General features: G+C 42.7%; 1 protein-coding gene across 4 annotated transcripts in view; it reads left to right on the top strand.

The window, feature by feature from the left end:
• The window catches only part of LOC112262184 (ral GTPase-activating protein subunit alpha-2), a 213,533-nt gene that overhangs the window by 49,120 nt on the left and 143,069 nt on the right, over window positions 1-21,344 (top strand). For 3 of the 4 annotated variants that reach the window (XM_042330076.1, XM_042330074.1, XM_042330075.1), the window contains exons 2-3: window positions 7,644-7,754; window positions 10,724-10,773. In XM_042330076.1, coding sequence (XP_042186010.1) covers window positions 7,644-7,754; window positions 10,724-10,773 — 161 coding nt within the window. Of the gene's footprint in view, window positions 1-7,643; window positions 7,755-10,723; window positions 10,774-21,344 lie in introns of those variants that run through there. The other variant, XM_042330077.1, reaches the window with a different exon arrangement.

Here is a 21,344-nt window from a genome sequence, read left to right as displayed (position 1 = left end):
CGCGCATAGTGAATGCATGGTCAACTCGTGGAAGTGGTGACTTTCCTGTGTCATTCGACCCCCCTTCACATGAGTCATCAGACAAAGTTCTATTGACTGTTGACATCTAGTGGAAGGCATAGGAAGTGAAAACTCATCCATATCGCGCTGTAATTTCATTGAGAGCTTGGTTGAAATTCTGCCCCCCGAAATAAATAGGAAGTGGAATTTCTCAGGTTTTTGCCTGCTATATTTGTTCTGTTATGCTCACAGACATAATTCAAACAGTTTTAGAAATTTCAGAGTGTTTTCTATCCAATACTAATAATAATATGCATATATTAGCAACTGAGACTGAGGAGCTGGCCGTTTACAATGGGCACCTTTTCATCCAAGCTACTCAATACTGCCCCTGCAGCCATAAAAGTTAACACAGCTTCATTATATCAAATTAAGAGGCAGCTTATGGACAGACGTGGAAATGGTTTGCCCCATTTCATTTTCTTATTTTATTTCACCTTTATTTAACTAGGTAGGACAGTTGAGAACAAGTTCACATTTACAACTGTGGCCAAGATAAAGCAAAGCAGTGCGACAAAAACAACAATACAGAGTTAAAAAAATGTACAGTCGATAACACAATAGAAAAATCTGTATACAGTGTGTGCAAATGAGGTAAGGCAATAAATAGGCCATAGTGGCAAAGTAATTACAATTTAGCAATTAACACTGGAGTGATAGATGTGCAGATGAGGATGTGCAACTAGAAATACTGGTGTGCAAAAGAGCGGAAAAAGCAAAAACAAATATGGGGATATGAGGCAGTTGGTTGGTTGGGCTATTTACAGATGGGCTGTGTACAGTTGCAGCGATCGGTAAGCTGCTCTGACCGCTGATTGCTTTAAAGTTAGTGAGTGAGATACAAGTCTCCAACTTCAGTGATTTTTGCAATTCGTTCCAGTCATTGGCAGCAGAGAACTTGAAGGAAAGGTGCCAAAGAGGTGTTGGCTTTGGGGATGACCAGTGAGATATACCTGCTGGAGCGCTTGCTACGGGTGGGTGTTGCTAAGGTGACCAGTGAGCTGAGATAAGGCGGGGCTTTAACTAGCAAAGACTTATAGATGACCTGGAGCCAGTGGGATTGTGGACGAATATGTAGCGAGGACCAGCCAACGAGAGCATACAGGTCGCAGTGGTGGCTGGTATAAGGGACTTTGGGGAAAAAACGGATGGCACTGTGATAGACTACATCCGGTTTGCTGAGTAGAGTGTTGGAGGCTATTTTGTAAATAACATCGCCGAAGTCAGAACCGTCAAGAGTAGTGATGCTAGTCGGACAGGCGGGTGCGGGCAGCGAACGGTTGAAAAGCATGCATTTGGCTTTACTAGCATTTAAGAGCAGTTGGAGGCCACGGAAGGAGTGTTGTATGGCATTAAAGCTCGTTTGGAGGTTAGTTAACACAGTGTCCAAAGAAGGGCAAGATGTATACAAAATGGTGTCGTCTGCGTAGAGGTGGATCAGGGAATCGCCCACAGCAAGAGCGACATCGTTGATATATACAGAGAAAAGAGTCGGCCCGAGAATTGAACCCTGTGGTACCCCCATAGAGACTGCCAGAGGACCGGACAACAGGCCCTCCGATTTGACACACTGAACTCTATCTGAGAAGTAGTTGGTGAACCAGGCGAGGCAGTCATTTGAGAAACCAAAGCTGTTGAGTCTGCCGATAAGAATACGGTGATTGACAGAGTTGAAAGCCTTGGCCAGGTCGATGAAGACGGCTGCACAGTACTGTCTTTTATCAATGGCGGTTATGATATAATTTAGTACCTTGAGCGTGGTTGAGGTGCACACGTGCCCAGCTCGAAAACCGGATTGCACAGCGGAGAAGGTATGGTGGGATTCTAAATGGTCAGTGATCTGTTTATTAACTTGGCTTTCGAAGACTTTAGAAAGGCAGGGCAGGATGGATATAGGTCTATAACAGTTTGGGTCTAGAGGGTCACCCCCTTTTGAAGAGGGGGATGACCGTGGCAGCTTTCCAATCTTTAGGGATCTCAGATGATACGAACGAGTGGTTGAACAGACTGGTAATAGGGGTTGCAACAATGGCTGTGGATAATTTTAGAAAGAGAGGGTCCAGATTGTCTAGCCCAGCTGATTTTGTACGTCTGTCCAGGTTTTGCAGCTCTTTTCAGAACATCTGCTATCTGGATTTGGGTGAAAGAGAAGCCGGGGAAGCTTGGATAAGTAGCTGCGGGGGGTGCGGGTCTGTTGGCCTGGGTTGGGGTAGCCAGGAGGAAGACATGGACAGCTGTAGCGAAATGCTTATTGAAATTCTCGATTATTGTGGATTTATCGGTGGTGACAGTGTTACCTAGCTTCAGTGCAGTGGGCAGCTGGAAGGAGGTGCTCTTATTCTCCATGGATCTTAGTGTCCCAAAACGTTTTGGAGTTAGAGCTACAGGATGCAAATTTCTGTTTGAAAACGCTAGCCTTTGCTTTCCTGACTGCCTGCGTGTATTGATTCCTGACTTCCCTGAAAAGTCCCTTCCCTGAAAAGCATATCGCTGGGACTATTCGATGCTAGTGCAGTCCGCCACAGGATGTTTGTGTGCTGGTCGAGTATAGTCCATATAGTCCAGTGAAGTTCCTTGATGGCCATCTTGGTGTCTGCTTGATGGGGAATACACAGCTGTAACTATAACCAACGAGAATTCTCTTGGTAGGTAAAATGGCCGGCACTTGAATGTATGGAATTTTAGATCTGGTGAGCAGAAGGACTTGAGTTCCTTTATGTTGTTATGATTACACCATGAATCGTTAATCATAAAGCATACACCCCCACCCTTCCTTTTCCCAGAGATGTGTTTTATCTCTGTCAGTGCGATGCTTGGAGAAGCCCACTGGCTAAACCGATTCCGACAACACATCCCGATAGAGCCATGTTTCAGTGAAACAGAGAATGTTACAATCTCTGATGTCTCTCTGGAAGGAAACCCTTGCTCGAATTTCATCTACCTTGTTGTCAAGAGACTAGACATTGGCTAGTAGTATACTCAGGAGCGGTGTGCGATGTGCACGCTACGGAGCCTGGCCAGGTGGCCGCTTCGTCCAACCCTAATGAGGCGTATTTGTTTTGGATCACCTGTTAGAATTAGCTCCATTGTCCTGGGTGGTGGTCCGAAGAGAGGATCTGCTTCGGGAAAGTCGTATTCCTAGTCGTAATGTTGCTAAGTTTACGTTGCTCTTATATCCAATAGTTCTTCCCGGGTGTATGTAATAAGATTTAAGATTTCTTGTTGTATCAATGTAAGAAATAATACATAAAAAACAAAATACTGCATAGTTTCCTAAGAACTCGAAGTGCGGCGACCATCTCTGTCGGTGCTATACTGAATCAGGGATATGGGAGGAAGTGACCTGGGGATGGCCTTACCAGCTGACCACTGACCCTCCGCTTGAACTTGTGCATTAATTTCTCTTTCACACTGTCTCTGTTACCAGACACGCACGCACGACCCCCAAGCCCTCCTGATTCCCTCCTTCCCTTAGGGTGTCTGCTGGTCCTCTCTCCTCCCCCAGCAGACTGGTGGGTTAGCTGGTGGCTACTGCTGCTGATGAGCCAACATGTTTTCCTGAGTGGCAGGAAGCGCTCTAACACAATCAGCAGTGTTGAAAAGTGGACCATGTGAGAGGCTGAGATAAGAGCCTTGCCCGGGCCCTGGGCCCTCGGTACAGACCCAGTACCATCTGCTTCCCTCACTGGACCTCCTCACGGTTGGTGCAGTGTGCAGTTAGTGCATTTTTACACACCATTTTCAGCTGTAAACCTAGTTCAAATCAGAGTTCAATTATTTGTTACATTGTCTTTTTATTTTCTCCATTTGGTCTGGTTGGTTTCACATTTGTCAAATGAACAAAAAATCCTAAACAAAACCAAGTGTCCATGCTAGTAATTTGATCATTTGACACATTCTCACATTAAATCCATCTATGATTATCATGAAGTATCACTTGCCCCAATATTCATATTACTTCCACTTTGGCCTTCGCACAACATCGGGGATAATAGCCGCTCTAACTGTGACATGAATAGGCTATACAGTAACCTACTGTATATCCCTGGCATAGCAGCCATCTCCCCTAATCTGAATCGGTTGCGCTAAAACATGCTCTATTATACTCAGAATGTTTCAGAGATATCAGGTTATGCTACTGTGTGCATTTCATTAAATGCTCGCAGTCAAACAACCAATAATACTACACATCTCTAGTTATTTTCCTGTGTTTGGTACCGACTGCATTCTAACCTGCAGCGAACCACACCATGGTACGAATGGAATCTGACCCAGACCACCCTTTTTGAGGGAACCACGGTGTGTTGTTTATTGGGCTCCAATTGAGGATGGTGTTCACACCAGTCCAAACAAACCAAACTAAGGGGGGAAATGCACCAGAGTTAGACAAAAAAACATTCCACTCCAAACTAATTGGGTTTGAAAGCCCCCTTTAAAGTGTGTGATTAGTCTTCCTAGTAGCCCTTGGGATTTTTAACTCAAGGTTATTAGGCCTGTAAGCTATTCAGGTGAACAGTAGCTTGAAGGGCTAGGCTAGTTAAAATGCTCAACAATTTTTCTGGCTCAATACTGGGGCTGTGATTTCTAGATCTGGCCCTGATTTTTTTTGTCTTGTAAGACAGACAGTGCGTTTTATATTGATGGGCTGAGTGTGTGCGTGTGTTTTAAGTGTGACAGGGTGGTATGAACTAAAAGCAGTGTGGGATTAGCTCAGTGACTGTCTGCACCAGCACCAGCATGACAGATACTATCAAGAGGTGTTAGAGAGAGAATATATAATGTAGTGTTGCCTCCGGGAGAGAGGGATATTGAGATATAGAGAGAGAGGTGTTGCAGGGGCTTGGCTTGTATTAAACAAGCGTAGTGCATTAGGGTCTTGTTACAAGCTGACACACACACACACACACACACCGACCCCACATACACACTGAAAATACATTTTTTTGGTGGCAGACTTGAAGGGCCATTTTGTATCCTACTCACTGAGACTGGGCTGGATCAATCAAATTCAATCAATAAAATCAGCAGATGTCACAAAGTGCGTATGAGAGCCATCAGCTCCATCTGAGCCATACCCATTAAAGAGGGAGAAATACACAGTACACAAGCTCACACATCACTCTCATCACAGATCATGCACTCAATGAATCACAACATTTCAAAAGTGCTTAGTGTGCCGGTGAACGTGTGCAGGATAGGGTATTATGTAGTGATAATATTATTTTTGATTATATAGTTTTGACTCGCAATAGTATTTTTGCGCTAGTTTGCGCTACCTGCACCAAAACGCCGATATTTTTCCTTCCTAGCTTCTTTTTAAATAGGAAGGCAATTTGTTTTCAGCACTTGTATTTCCATGACTGATCAAAGCTAGTTTTCTCATGGCTCTCTCTTGTCCCTCTGCAGCAGACATATGGTGAGCAATATGTTCGTAACATCAAATCACAATAAAATCACAGTATCGAATCGCAATCGTGAGAATCGCATACATATCGTACTGGCACCAAAGTATCGTGTTATTATCGTATCATGAGGTCCCTGGCAATTCCCAGCACTAGTATTATGTTAGTAAGTAAGTGTTAATGGAGTCTGAATGAAATGTCCCTCCTATTTGACCCGTAATCCAGCCTTATTAAGAGGATTGTGTTCTTAAAAAAAAGATCACACATTTTTTTGAAGGAGACTTATCCGCCATTCTTGGCCTTGTTGTTTTTGGCACACCGTTAAGGGCAGTTACATTTCAGTGTTCAGGTGCTACTGTGTGTTTTGCTGCCAATATCTATACTTTTGGGAATACTGCAGTATGATGGCATTGTTGTTTATTATGGTTTATATTTAGCCTTGCGTTGCACATATTGCATTGCATGTGGTGCTGCAATTCCACTCGGTTGCAGACGCTTGTGATGAATGTACCAATACCAGACCTTATTCAATATTCAGATTCAATCAGATCAGAGCTGCAATCAGATTAACCTGAGAAGAAAGGACGAGACCAGCTCCTGTCTCATCCAGGTCCATTTATTCTATTATGGCTGTTGTTATTTGCCTTTAACTGTGGGCGAGATCCATGGAACACAAGTTCAAATGTTATTACAGGGGGGGATGTATGATTCTTCATTGTATCTCTGCTTTAATCTGTGGGCTAACATAAATCACCAGACAGACTGGCATTGTCCCACGGTGGTTGGTTGGATACAAATGCCAGCCATCCACCCGAGCCAATTACTGGAGACTATCTGGGCTGTGTTTGGTCCCCATCCAGTTGGCTGGTGGTGAAAGAGGGTGTATTGAACAGAACTGAGGCGCAGGAGAGACCGAACAGAAGGTGAATCTTAATTGCTCAATTAGGGGGAAGAAGTCTGCCCCTGTTAAATGTTCTCATCATAGGGGACATGGCATGGAAGAGAGAGGTTTTGTGATTGATACCAAGCCTGATTCTGGATTGACATTCTAATAGGGAAATAATGACTGCCGTAAATGTGCTTTTTAGTCATCTTTGCCACCTGTTGAACTACCATTCATGTTTAGTATGCCAACAAATACAACACAGATGGGGGGGGGGTGTATTTTTGGGTTGTTTTCTTATTAGTTTAGTGCTGACCTCACCATAATGTAAAAGCACTTAGCCATGTGTCGTGTGAGCTGTGGTGTTACTGATGTGAGATGATCTGTTATGGAGATGGAGTGCAATAGGTTCAAGGCCAGGTCGAGATTGGTTGGGATTGGGAGTCCCATAGAGTGGCACACAATTGTCCCAGCGTCGTCTGGGTTTGTCATTGTAAATAAGAATTTGTTCTTCACTGACTTGCCTAGTTAAATAAAGGTTCACTAAATAAAAAGTAAAGATGAAACCGGGCCAGCAGTCACATACACGTACGCAGGTCAGCACTTTTAACTAATCGGAAAAACAACCCGAAAATAACCCATCTTTGAAACAATGTGTTATACAAAGGATTGGAGAGAAGACTAATAATATGGTTGTTCTAGATTCTGTAATTGGACACGGCTTACGCGAATGAAGTCACTTTGACATAATGTGTCATGGCGCTCCTCTCCCCATAGACACTGGCCTACATTTTAATTCTATGGTTCTGCCCTCCCCTGTACCTCACTATCTCCCTGCTCATCAGTGAGGCTCCTGGGGATTCCATTCTCCTTTCAGCCGTGTGCATGTCTCCCCCTTAGATCTGCTGAGGACCACAGTTGAATGATCTACACCATTTAAACAGACAGCATCATCCTCATCCATTGATTTAACTGCTTTCTTTAGAACATGTTAGCTTGATTTATAGATGACGTTTTTCCTCACAAAGTCCTTGGTGTGCTGTTATGTAAATCCTCGTGTCCATTGAGTTACCACTAAGGATGCTTGAGCTATATGATTATGTATGACACCATATGTTTGATTGAGACATGAAGAATTATGGATAATTGGCTCACTGGAATTTAGTTTTCATTTTTAATGCTGTAATGGCAGCCTTTTAAATTTTTTCCCAGTTTCACTAAACAATAATCCTTTTTGTTTTGTTCGTCTGGGTAGTTGAAATTGATCTGACTGTGTGCTTCTGTCTGTTTCCTTGCAGATATCTTTGAGAAGAGTGAATTGAAGACCTTCTTCGAAAGCAACTGTTCTCAGATTTATTTTATCTTCTATGAAAATTTCATTACACTGGAAAGTAACTTAAAGCAAAAAGGTAAGTAAGGTAAGAGTGTGCTGCCTGTGTGTCTGTTTAAAACTGTGCCCATGGCTACTACTCCAGTAACCAACCCTCAGTAGTAGGGTGTATAATTAGCTGGGTGATGGTTTTTCACCTCGTTCAGAGCCGGTGTCATGTTCAATCCTGCAGGGGTTGTAGTTTTCATTCCAACTACTTCCCTTAGCTGTTCAATACCAATTAGATGAACATAAATTCAGATCTATTATTGCATTGCAAAAGTATTGCATTGAAAGTACAAGTGCAATAGTGCCGTTTAAGTTCCTTGCTCAGAACATGAGAACATATGAAAGCTGGTGGTTCCTTTTAACATGAGTCTTCAATATCCCCAGGTAGAAGTTTTAGGTTGTAGTTATTATAGGAATTATAGGACTATTTCTTTCTATGCCATTTGTATTTCATATAACTTTGACTGTTGGATGTTCTTATAGGCACTATAGTATTGCCAGCCTAATCTCGGGAGTTGATAGGCTTGAAGTCATAAACAGCGCAATGCTTGAAGCACAGAGAAGAGCTGCTGGCGAATGCAGGAATGTGCTGTTTGAATGAATACTTACGAGCCTGCTGCTGCCTACCACTGCTCAGTCAAACTACTCTATCACATGTCAAATCATAGACTTAATTATAATATAATAACACACAGAAATACAATCCTTAGGTCATTAATATTGTCAAATCTGGAAACGATCATTTTGAAAACAAAATGTTTATTCTTTCAGTGAAATATGGAACCGTTCCGTATTTTATCTAACGGGTGGCACCCTAAGTCTAAATATTTCTGTTACATTGCACAACCTTCAATGTTATGTCGTAATTATGTACAATTCTGGAAAATGATTTACGGTCTTTGTTAGGAAGAAATGATCTTCACACAGTTTACAACGAGTCAGGCGGCCCAAACTGCTGCATATACCCTGACTCTGCTTGCACTGAACGCAAGAGAAGTGACACAATTGCCCTAGTTAAAATAAATTAATGTTAGCAGGCAATATTAACTAAATATGCAGGTTTAAAAATATATACTTGTGTATTGATTTTAATAAAGGCATTGGTGTTTATGGTTAGGTACACATTGGTGCAATGACAGTGCTTTTTTTTGCGAATGCGCTCGTTTGGCAAAGTAGGCTTTGATTCGATGATCAATTAACAGGCACCGTATCGATTATATGCAACGCAGGACAAGCTAGATAAACTAGTAATATCATTAACCATGTGTAATTAACTAGTGATTATGTTAAGATTGATTGTTTTTTATAAGATAAGTTTAATGCTAGCTAGCAACTTACCTTGGCTCCTTGCTGCACTCACGTAACAGGTAGTCTGCCTGCCACGCAGTCTCCTCGTGGAGTGCAATGTAATCGGCCATAATTGGTGTCCAAAAATGCTAATTACCAATTGTTATGAAAACTTAAAATCGGCCCTAATTAATCAGCTAATAATATGGCTTTTTTACCACTGGGTTGGCTTCTCCGGTGATTTTGCCTACGCACCGCTACTGGTGAAATTATTTAAGTGTGCAACCAAAGAATGATCAGTGATTTGGGGCCATTCAGAGGGGGAAAAGAGTACTAGCACGATGAGGTGTAAAACCTAGGAATATCATTATTTTAGGGTTTAGAGTCGTTCGTTTCATGAATTCACATGTTTTGAAATCTTCTGTCACTGCTATAAAATATAGGACTATGTCTACACAATGGATTGTGGCAGAGTAGAAAGCGTGGAAATATTGCTGGGGGCCAGGCCTAATAGAAGAACCTAGAAAGTGCATCACAGCAGGCTCAGATTTCCCAGAACCCTCTCCTTCTCACAACAGTCTTGTCAATACCAGTCACACTTACTCTGAGGCACTCCTCCTTCAGTGAAGAAATAGATTTAGTACAGGATTTCTGAGACAGAGACATGTACTCCAGGTAAATACATTCAGAGAGGAGGAGAGTAGAACAAAACAGAGGTTAATCTTGCCTGTTATCGAACCCAGAGAAAATGGACTGTATTTACCTACCAGGGGGGCAAGGTGGAGCTATACGTCAATACTACCATATTGCTTATAGCCTACCTATCCTGTTCTTTCAGATCTACACAAGTGCTTGGAGGGTAGGGCACAGCCAGGGCTTGTTTTTGAACCAGACTTCTCTCCCCCCTGCTGTCTGTCTGTCTGTTAATGCACAGGCTCTGTAATGTAATCCTCTCCCCAAGTCCCCTTCCTGCACTCACTGTGAGTCCTGGCTGACAACCTCCATGGTTAATGCATGCTCCATCATAGGGCCTTCAATAATCAACCCCCTCCACTTTCCCCATCCTCACTACTCTTTAAAGCACTGTTCTGATGACATCATGGAGAATGCTGACTCCTCCGAACAGCTTTTGACCTGGACTAGAGTCGGCTATACTTTGATGATGACCTCGTTCTAGAGACACACAGAAGGGTGTACAGTCCACACTCATGAAAGTCACACGACTGTCAGTGCTTTGGAATGATGAAGTACCATAGAGCCTCTTTCCTACTACCCTTACCCTCAGCTCTTATCCAAGTCAATGTTTCTCACTTCCTTGTAACACAGAACTGACATCCCCAGTGTTGTGATCAGTTAAGACAGATTATAAGCAGATGCTGGACTTATAACAAGGGTTAAATAAAAAAACTGTAGGAAGAAGTGGCAGTTTCCAAACCCCAATGTTGAAATGTCTTTTATGGATGTGCTGGATGTGCTGTTTCACTGTGTGTACAAGTGGGTAACCTTTACAGGTGTGAAATGGAAATGTGTTTTTTGCATATCCTCCCCTAACAAGCAACATCTACCTCCCCTAACAAGCAACATCTACCTCCCCTAACAAGCAACATCTACCTCCCCTAACAAGCAACATCTGACATGTTCTACCCTCTTGTGGTTTTGAGTCAGTGACTCTTGTCACGGAGTGACATTTAAATGGTCTCTTCTCTCTTTCAGGGAACAAATCTCAGAGGGAGGAGCTGGACTCTATCCTCTTTATTTTTGAAGTAAGTTGCTGTACCTTTCTGTTCTGAATGATGATGATTCTCTGTCTGATGTCTAGTGACAGTTCTAGCTGTAGACATGGATCAGATCTGTCTCTGGGGTTACAGCATTCAACCTGTTTACTCAACTCTGCTTGTTACTGGGGGGAGGGGCCAACACAGTTTCCATGGTGCTAATTAGTGGTGGTGGGGAAAACGATAGTTACATACCGGGATATTGTATTTGATGATGTATCTTTTTGACAATAACACAATATTATTTCTGTGCTACTTTGCTGTTCTTGCATAGCTTGTTCTCCATCTCCTTTTAAATAGGGAACCAATATGTTTTCAGCACTTATCTCTTGTCCGTCTGCAGCAGACATATGGTGAGCAATATGTTTGGAATATTGAATTGCAATAAAATCACAGTATCGAATTGCAATACGTATAGAATCGTGAAAATCGCAATGTGTATCGTATCGGCACCTAAGTATCGTTATAATATCGTATCGTGAGGTCCCTGACAATTCCCAGCCCTATGCTGATTCCACCTGTCTGCCTACTTCCTGAATTCACCTCAAATAGAAAAAGAAAGCGGACTGTTAAGGAATAAATAGACCCCGTTAGTTTTTCACTGGTGTTGAAGGCAGCACACAGAGATGGCAGACATCTTGCTTTGTACTGTATTTGTGTGTTTTTGTTCAGTAGAGGTGAGTGTTGTGCTGTCATTCTTCATGCTCTGGTGCCTCTCCTGGAGGTTAAAGTCCCCCACGTTGTTTCCCCACCTGACTGAAACGGCAGCTCCAGGTTCCAATATAAACAGGCAGCTCTCCAGTAACATTTGCTCAGGGCAGGGCTGACTGGGAGTCTCTGGATCAGGACGAGTGGTTGAGAGAGGAGCAGTTTGGTCCTTTCAGTGGGAATGGAGTCTGTGCGGGGTAGGGCCAGGACAATACCAGTATCGCGATACTCATTAATATTGTAGCAAGGAAACGACACACTAAGTGGATTTAACTTCTTTAGAAAAACATCCCTAATGTTGGAAATCAACATAATGTTGTCATCCAGAGTCACATGTATTTATTTCCAATCGATAGCACATAATATTTAACATACAGCAGGTTTTTAAAGGACCAACGTGTCTGGTCTGCTTCATGTTTTTGTTTTTTTCCATGTACATTTTATTGTCATACTGGTATCATCACAGCCCTAGTGAGGGGAGTGGTCTTTGCACTGTGTCAATAGATGTCAGTCTAGCAGTGCAGGACAGAGGAAGATGATTGGTCTGGACATGTGGCCTACTGGTCTCTGTGTGAGATCACGGCCAAACGGTGTCAGCAGGCCTACACTCAACTCTGTCAGAGAGCTACCCAGGCATACTCAATCAGTCCCCTATATTATCATGTTTCACTGCAGTTGGCTTCTTATTTACACACACACACACACACACACACACACACACACACACACACACACACACACACACACACACACACACACACACACACACACACACACACACACACACACACACACACACACACACACACACTGTTACTGGTGTGAGGTGCAGAACATGCTGTATATGTCATGTGCTTTATTGGCATGTTGGTATTGCAGGTGTATGCAGTGTCCTCTGTATGTTATTGACCCAGTAGGCTGCTCAGTCTTTCTCCTGTATTGACTGTTGAGTGAGAACTTTAACAAACTGAGTTCAAACTCTATTTGTGATACCTTACCTCCACTTTCGCCTGACTGAACTTCTATCTCCATGCATTTTTAAACCTGGGCCCCAGTCAAGCTGACATCCAGCCTGGTATTGACAGGAAGTGCTCTCTGTCTGTCCATGTGGAATGAAGCTAGATTTCAGTCTGGATTTCTCAGCCTGACTCTACAGTATGAGGAGTCTGTCTACACACAGTCATATGGCTTCAGATTCCACATGCCTTTTAAATACTTATAGGTTATCCTTTGAAAAAGAACTAATATTGAAAGCAGCTTAACCCTAGTGTGTCCCCTTTTAGCTCCAGTCTGCAGTGGCCGTGTGCTTTTCCAGTGTGCTGAGAAGATAAGCGCACTCTGAGTGGTGTGTACAGGACTGATACAGACAGCTTTGATCTTCAGCTGACACGTTGTTCCCTTCTCTCTGATAATACTGTATGGATGTACTGTATACTGTATGGATGTACTGTATGGATGTACTGTATACTGTATGGATTTGATATCCATGTCTACCTGCGAGCACACATACATACACTTAGCACTAATGTGTGTCGTATTGTGTTAGCCCTAAAAAATGATTCACTTTACAGTGTAAGGGGATAGATTGTGCAGGCTTGGAATAAGCTCATAGAAGGTTTCAAAAGAAGGTATCCCAACAGGATATGTGAAACAGTGCAAAGTACGATTGACTTAATTTTGGTGTCTGATAAATCTAAAACATCGCAGAGTGGAGTAATAGTATATGGAATCCGTGATCATTTTATTACATTTTGTACAAGGAAGATTTTTAAAGATGTATTTAAGTGTCACAAAACTGTTAGAATCAGAGGACTCAAAAAATACTGTGTTGAAAAGTTTAGGGAGGAAGTGGGTAAAATTGACTGGTCACTTGTGCTAGGTAGTGTTGAGGTAGACGGTGCCTGGGAAGTCTTTAAATGTATATTCCTTGATGTGGTGAATGTGATGTCTCCCATTAGACAGGTCAGGGTAAAGCAGAGATCTAGCCCTTGGTTTAATCATGAGATTCTAGAATCTATCCAAGCAAGGAATAAGGCCTTTAAAAAATGTAAGAACTCTCTAAAGAGCAGCCTGATTTTGTTCAATATAAACATCACAGAAATGAAGCACAGAGCAGGATGGATGAAGCTAAGAGCAGGATGGATGAAGCTAAGAGCAGGATGGATGAAGCTAAGAGCAGGATGGATGAAGCTAAGAGCAGGATGGATGAAGCTAAGAGCAGGATGGATGAAGCTAAGAGCAGGATGGATGAAGCTAGTGGCAGGATGGATGAAGCTAAGAGGAGGATGGATGAAGCTAAGAGGAGGATGGATGAAGCACAGAGGAGGATGGATGAAGCTAAGAGGGGTTACTTTGCTGAGAAAATAATTGAGAACAAAAATGACCCTAAAAAGCTTTGGAAATCATTCAAGGAATTAGGCTATAGTAGTACCACCAAAAACAAACTAAACAGTATTGGGCTGAACATCAAGGGGGAGATGGTATATGAAAAAGCAGAGGTTGCAAATTAATTCAACTATTTTTTTTTACTTCTGTTGCCAGCAAGCTGGTTAGCAAGCTGCCCACCAGTTCTGGTTTGTATGGAAGCAACCAAGTCAAGAAGTATTATGTAGAGTTAGGGGTTCAGCCAAACTCTTTTTCTTTTGCAAAGGTAGCAACAGCCAAAGTAGTCAGTATGCTGGCAGAGCTTAAATGCTCCAAAGCCACAGGCCTGGATAATATTCCTGCAAGGTTTCTTATAGATTCTGCTGAGCAAATTGGCCCTTGTATTGCGCATATCGTTAATCTCTCTCTTGAACAAGGCACCTTTCCCAGGGACATGAAGCAAGCTAAAGTTATACCTCTGTATAAGAAGGTGATAAAGTGTGACCCTGGGAATTATAGGCCTGTATCTATCCTTTGTGTAACACCAAAGATCCTGGAGATAATTGTACATGAGCAAGTGTATGAATATGTTAACAAACAGGGTCTAATGTATGATTTTCAGTCGGGTTTTAGAAAAACATATTCCACTGATTCATGTCTACTTTACTTGACTGACTTCAACAGGAAAGAGAAGGGAAATCTGCGTGGAATGGTACTGCTTGACCTACAGAAGGCCTTTGATACAGTTAACCACGGTCTCCTAATCTCCAAACTGGAGGCACTGGGGTTAAGCAGTATCCCTCTAGGCTGGGTAAAGTCCTATTTATCAGGAAGGGAGCAAGTAGTTGACGTTAATGGTTCACTGTCTCAGGCAAAACCAATGAGTGGCAACCAATGGCATTCTGTAGGGGGGCGTGCTTGGGCCTCTGCTGTTTTTATTGTATATTAATGATATGAAAGATTGTTGTTCTTGCTATCTTTTTCTTTATGTGGATGACTCTACACTTCTGGTGTCTCACAAAAGTAAAACTGTTGGAAAGCATACTTAGCACAGAGCTTACTAACATTAGCTTATTATCTCCAAGCCATTTGCTATCTCTGCACTTATGGAAAACTGAAGCAATTATTTTTGGATCCAAACCTAAATTGTGTAGGTTGTCTGAAATCATAGTGGAGTTAGGGGGGTGAGGTGCTGACTACTAAAACCTCTGTTAGCTACTTGGGATGTATCCTTGATGGAAGCTTGGGAGGTGTGAGCATGGCCAATAACGTGCTAGGGAAGGTTAATGACAGGACTAACTTTTTGGCTAGAAAGTCCAAGCTGCTTGATAAGGACTCCATGAAAGTGCTAGCTACTGCCCTCATTCAATGCCATTTTGACTATGCTAGTACTTCCTGGTTTGGGGACTTATCTAAACTGATGAAGCGGAAGCTCCAGATAGCCCAGAATAAGCTGATCGTGGTAGTATTGAAGGTGAGTCCACGTACTCACATAGGCAGGAGCTGCTTTCAGGAACTAAACTGGCCTGTTGAGGCTGGGGTGTCCCAGATTAGACTAGGTTTGGTTTACAGGAGTATTTATGGTCCTGCGCCCAGATATCTAAGTGATTACTTTCCTCGTGTTAGGGATGCACACAATCACAGCACCAGATCAGGTGTTGCTGATGTGTGCTTATACAGGTTCAGGAGTAATGCTGGGAAAGGTACTTTTTGTATACTGGAGCCTCGGAATGGAATGAGTTGCCTCTGCCCATAAAAACAACATCCTCTCCGGGCAGCTTTAAAAATTAAGTAAAAATATGTTTGATGTCTTCTGTGCACCTATGAATAACCTCTATGATGTAACTGGAATGATGAGATAGATGTTCTTCTTCTCTGTTTTGGTTTTATTATTTCACTGCCATACTGTGTTCCATCCTGTTTAGCCATCTTGTCTCAATAGGACCACAATGGAAATAAGTCCCACACTTTATTGTGTGTTATCCTCGATGATTTTATTAATGTGCATGTATGGCTTTTTTCAAGTTTTATGTGTGCTTTTTTTTTTAAATGGTCAAATTAATAAACTAAACTTAAAAGGTGTGCACAGGTTCGTTTTCTTCTGTTCTCAAGGGAGGGAATGTGCCTGTTGTTGATTCTGTGCAGTGTCTTTGTACTCACATACTTAAATTTGTATACATTTGTATGATGACATCATGTGCTACAATGGCCCTATTTCCAGTGGCAAATCCATATCATTAGTTTGAGTTGCGCTAATCAATCAACCATAAAATAAGCAGCAGCCCCAGACAGCACAGAGCTGTGTGTGACTGGATGGCTGCAGGGACAAAGCCATTATTGAATACACCATGCTTGTGACACACTTTAATGCTGTTTGACAGACAGGCTAAGAATAAACAATCTCTCTGCCTTCAATATCCCACTTTAGGAATGAATTCCTGTAAGACTTCAGGTTCCTCACTAAAAGTAGAAAGCTACTAGCTCCAATTGTCTCGGCTCTCCAAGGAATGATGAGAAACTAGGCTACAGGTTTCCTCTCCATCAAACCATGTCTGGGCCTGGTTGACGTGTCTTTGGTGTGTTATGGATTACAGGCAACATTCGCACTGAGCTAAAGGGTAGAGCTACCACATTCAAGGTGTGGGACTCTAAACCGGAAGCTTACAAGAAATCCTGCTATGCCCTGCGACAAACCATCAAACAGGCAAAGCGTCAATACAGGGCTAAGATTGAATCATACTACACCGGCTCCGACACTCGTCTTATGTGGCAGGGCTTGCAAACTATTACAGACTACAAAGGGAAGCACAGCTGCGAGCTGCCCAGTGACACGAGCCTACCAGACGAGCTAAATCACTTCTATGCTCGCTTCGAGGCAAGCAACACTGAGGCATGCATGAGAGCATCAGCTGTTCCGGACGACTGTGTGATCACGCTCTCCGTAGCCGACGTGAGTAAGACCTTTAAACAGGTCAACATACACAAGGCTGCGGGGCCAGACGGATTACCAGGACGTGTGCTCCGGGCATGTGCTGACCAACTGGCAGGTGTCTTCACTGACATTTTCAACATGTTGCTATTACAGACTCAATCAGGGACATGTTTCAAGCAGACCACCATAGTCCCTGTGCCCAAGAACACAAGGGCAACCTGCCTAAATGACTACAGACCCGTAGCACTCACGTCCATAGCCATGAAGTACTTTGAAAGGTTGGTAATGGCTCACATCAACACCATTATCCCAGAAACCCTAGACCCACTCCAATTTGCATACCACCCAAACAGATCCACAGATGATGCAATCTCTATTGCACTCCACACTGCCCTTTCCCACCTGGACAAAAGGAACAGGAGGAGGAGGTCAGAGACCTGGCCGTGTGGTGCCAGAATAACAACCTATCCCTCAACGTAACCAAGACTAAGGAGATGATTCTGGACTACAGGAAAAGGAGGACCGAGCACGCCCCCATTCTCATCGACGAGGCTGTATTGGAGCAGGTTGAGAGTTTCAAGTTCCTTAGTGTCCACATCAACAACAAACTAGAATGGTCCAAACACAACAAAACTAGAAAGATTTGGCATGGGTCAAATCATCAGAGGAGATTCCCCAGCCAGACATAAAAGCAGAGGACACGCTGCGTGTTTGCTAAGACATACTGTGAATACCACTTGTTCAACTTGATAAACCCTGCCTCCCATAAAACACTTGCCTGCCTTCACACCCAGATGGGCAGTGAGCATGATGCCTGCTTTCTCCCAGCCTCGACCTGTTCTCCACATGACCTCCTCACTTTGCCCTCACTGCCAAGAGGGAGCAGGCTTTGGCTAGGCCACTGCAGCCGACACTACATACTTTAGAATAGGTACACACTGACTACACAGTATCTGCCCTTAGTGTATGAGCGGGCTGATCAGTTAATGACGAGGTCGTTGCAGTAGTTCACGTAACGGGTCCAGACCAGATATAGACGCTTTAGCTCAGAGTTATAATATTATATCTGTTTGGACTTCCTGCTATCAATTTGCGGTCTACAAATTATTTGTCATTATGTTCCTGACCAACAGCCCAATAATAAATTGTCCCACGGCTGAATCTAGTTGTATCTGCTTTAGGTTTTGTGCGTGTAGCACTTGAATTGAATGTGAACTTGAAGCCTTCATTTATTCTAGAACACTTAATTTATAATATTAGCCCTGTGGACATAAGCATCAGTCTTCAGGCTACACACTTTTCAATGAATTACAGATTATTTGCTGCTGTAGTTGAATGCCCACAGTTATTGTATGCAGTAATCATGTGCCTATGAACCAGAGTGATGGTGCTCGCACTGAGGCGGTGAGACCTGGTAGGAATTCCACTGTATGCAACTCACTTTACACTAACATAAATAACATGAGCATGTCTACCTCTGCTAAGCTTCCCAGTAAAGCAATAAAAACAATCAAGCATCCCAGAAAAAAAATAGAATAGCCCACGTCAGCATATGTAGTTTATGAAACAAGTTTCATAAAATCTCTAATTTGCTAGTAACAGATGAAAATCTCTGAAACGCTTTGAGTCAGTGTGTCTATGTATGCGGATGACTCAACACTATACACGTCAGCTACTACAGCGACTGAAATAACTGCAACATTTAACAAAAAGCTACAGTCCTAAATATTTTAAAAAAAACTTAAAGCATTGTATTTGGGACAAATAATTCACTAAACCTCACCTAAATCTTGTAATGAATAATAAGGAAATTGAGCAAGCTGAGATGACTGAACTGCTTGCCATAGCCCTGGATTGTAAACTGTCATGGTCAAAACATATTGATGTAACAGTAGCTAAGATGGGGAGAAGTCTGTCCATAATAAAGCGCTGCTCTGCCTTAACAGCACTATCAACAAGGCAGGCCCTAGTTTTTTCCAGAGAGAGATTGAGTCAGGAATGGGTTTAGGCTGTCCTACGGGTTATGGGACTGGCTGTGGTTCTGTGAGGAGGTTAGAGGTTATGTGACCAGGTTAGAGGTTATGAGACTGAATGTGGTTATGTGACCAGGTTAGAGGTTATGGGACTGACTGTGAACCTGTGGTTCTGTGACCAGGGAACCTTTTTTAGAGCGAACTGTGTGTGTCTGCAGCCCCAGTCTGAGTCCCTTGGCTGCGACCTGATTCTGACCCAGCCATCTGTCATCCAGCCCCCGACTCAGCACTCTGAGCTTAGGTCTGCTCTGCTGTCCATACTGGGAAAGCCCCAGTCCAGAATACAGGGGAGGGGAGGGGACAGGACAGTGCTTGGCTTACACAGCTCTCATTATTTACTGGGTTAGTCTTACAGCACGATTGTCTGGGATTGATGACAGTTTAATTGTTCCGTGCAGAGCCAGACCATTAAAGTACTGGGTATGTAAATTGTCCAAGTAGGTCATGAATAAAATAATATCAACCTGTATCATGGCTGCCCATCAGTACCTCTACTCGGTCTCTGTCTCTGGGCTAATGGCCTCCTCTCCCCCTGGCGCTTTTTATTAGCTTGTTATCTACAACATGCTTCAGGATAATGAACATGCATGTACTGTCCATACGTTATGCATTTTCGTTCTCTCCTGTTTGGATTAGGATTGACAGGTGTTTGGATTAAATGTTATGCCATTTTTATTATTTTAATTTTTTTATTTTGTATTATTTAACCAGGTAGGCCAGTTGAGAACAAGTTCTCATTTACAACTGAGACCTGGCCAAGAAAAAGCAACGCAGTGCGACAACAACAACACAGAGGTACACATAAACAAATGTACAGTCAAGAACACAATAGAAAAATCTATGTACAGTGTTTGCAAATGTAGAAGAGTAGGGAGGTAAAGCAATAAATAGACCATAGAGGCAAAATAATTACAATTTAGCATTAACACTGGAGTGATGTGCAGATGATGATGTGCAAGTAGAGATACCGCGGTGCAAAAGGGTAATTAATAATATGGGGATGAGGTAGTTGGTTGTGCTATTTACAGATTGGCTGTGCACAGTTATAGTGGTCGGTAAGCTGCTCTGACATCTGATGCTTAAAGTTAGAGAGGGAGATATAAGACTCCAGCTTCAGTGATTTTTGCAATTCGTTCCAGTAAATTTAGGCCTACTCTACTTACTATGTAGGTTGGCAGTGTAGACTAGGCCTAAATTTTCCTGTGATCCATTGCTGTATAGAGAAGGCTTAGGCATGCATTTTACAGGTTGCTATTTTTGTCCAGATTTTCTATGAAATGTAATGTTCAGCGAATTCAGTTTAGTTTGCCTTTAACTTGGAGTAAAGAGAAATGGCCTATGTGAATCTGATCAGATTGGTAATCATTAGCTCGAGGAGGAGCTGCAGTGTATTGTGTTGCTGCCAGCTACTGGTTAGAGAGTAGAATTAACACATTTCTTGAATGTCTCTATAATACAGTATGTGCTAGATTGCACGTCTAATAAACTTCTTAAGACCGAATGTACATAAACTATTTTTAAAAATTCCTTTGTTTGGCTACTTAGGCTAACCAGTTGGCCTAAATCAGACTACTATTTGATAGGCTGTAGGCTACAATGCCTTGGGAAAATATTCAAACCCCTTGACTTTTTCCACATTTTGATAAATTACAGCTTTATTCTGAAATGGATTAAATAAATTAACTCCTCAGCAATCTACACACAATACACCATAATGACAATGTGAAAACAGGTTTTAGAATTGTTTCCTAATTTATAATATATTTTTTTTTAAACAAACAGATATTCCTTATTTGCATAAGTATTCAGACCCTTTGCTATGAGACTCGAAATTGAGCTCAGGTGCATCCTGTTTCCATTGATCATCCTTGATGTTTCTACAACTTGATTGGAGTCCACCGGTGGTAAATTCAATTGATTGGACATGAGTTGGAAAGACACACACCGGTCTATATAAGATCCCACAGTTGACAGTGCATGTCAGAGTGAAAACCAAGCCATGAGGTTGAAGGAATTGTCCGTAGAGCTCCGAGACAGGATTGTGTCGAGGCACAGATCTGTGGAAGGGTACCAACAAATTTCTGCAGCATTGAAGGTCCCTAAGAACACAGTGGCCTCCATCATTCTTAAATGGAAGAAGTTTGGAACCACCAAGACTATTTCCAGAGCTGGCCGCCCAGCCAAACTGAATAATCGGAGGAGAAGGTGACCAAGAACCCGATAGTTCCTCTGATAGGGCTCTAGAGTTCCTCTGTGGAGATGGGAGAACCTTCCAGAAGGACAACCATCTATGCAGCACTCCACCAATCAGACCTTTATGGTAGAGTGGCCAGGAGAAAGTCACTCCTCAGTAAATGTGCACGACAGCCCGCTTGGAGTTTGCCAAAAGGCACCTAAAGATTCTTAGACCATGATAAACAAGATTCTCTGCTCTGATGAAACCAAGATTGAACTCTTTGGCCTGAATGCCAAGCATCATGTCTGGAGGAAACCTGGCACCATCCCTACGGTGAAGCATGGTG

This window comes from Oncorhynchus tshawytscha, linkage group LG11, assembly GCF_018296145.1.
Source record: "Oncorhynchus tshawytscha isolate Ot180627B linkage group LG11, Otsh_v2.0, whole genome shotgun sequence".
Taxonomy (NCBI): Eukaryota; Metazoa; Chordata; class Actinopteri; order Salmoniformes; family Salmonidae; genus Oncorhynchus; species Oncorhynchus tshawytscha.
Note: the sequence above shows the minus strand (reverse complement) of the source record. Positions and strands in the feature narration are given on the sequence as shown.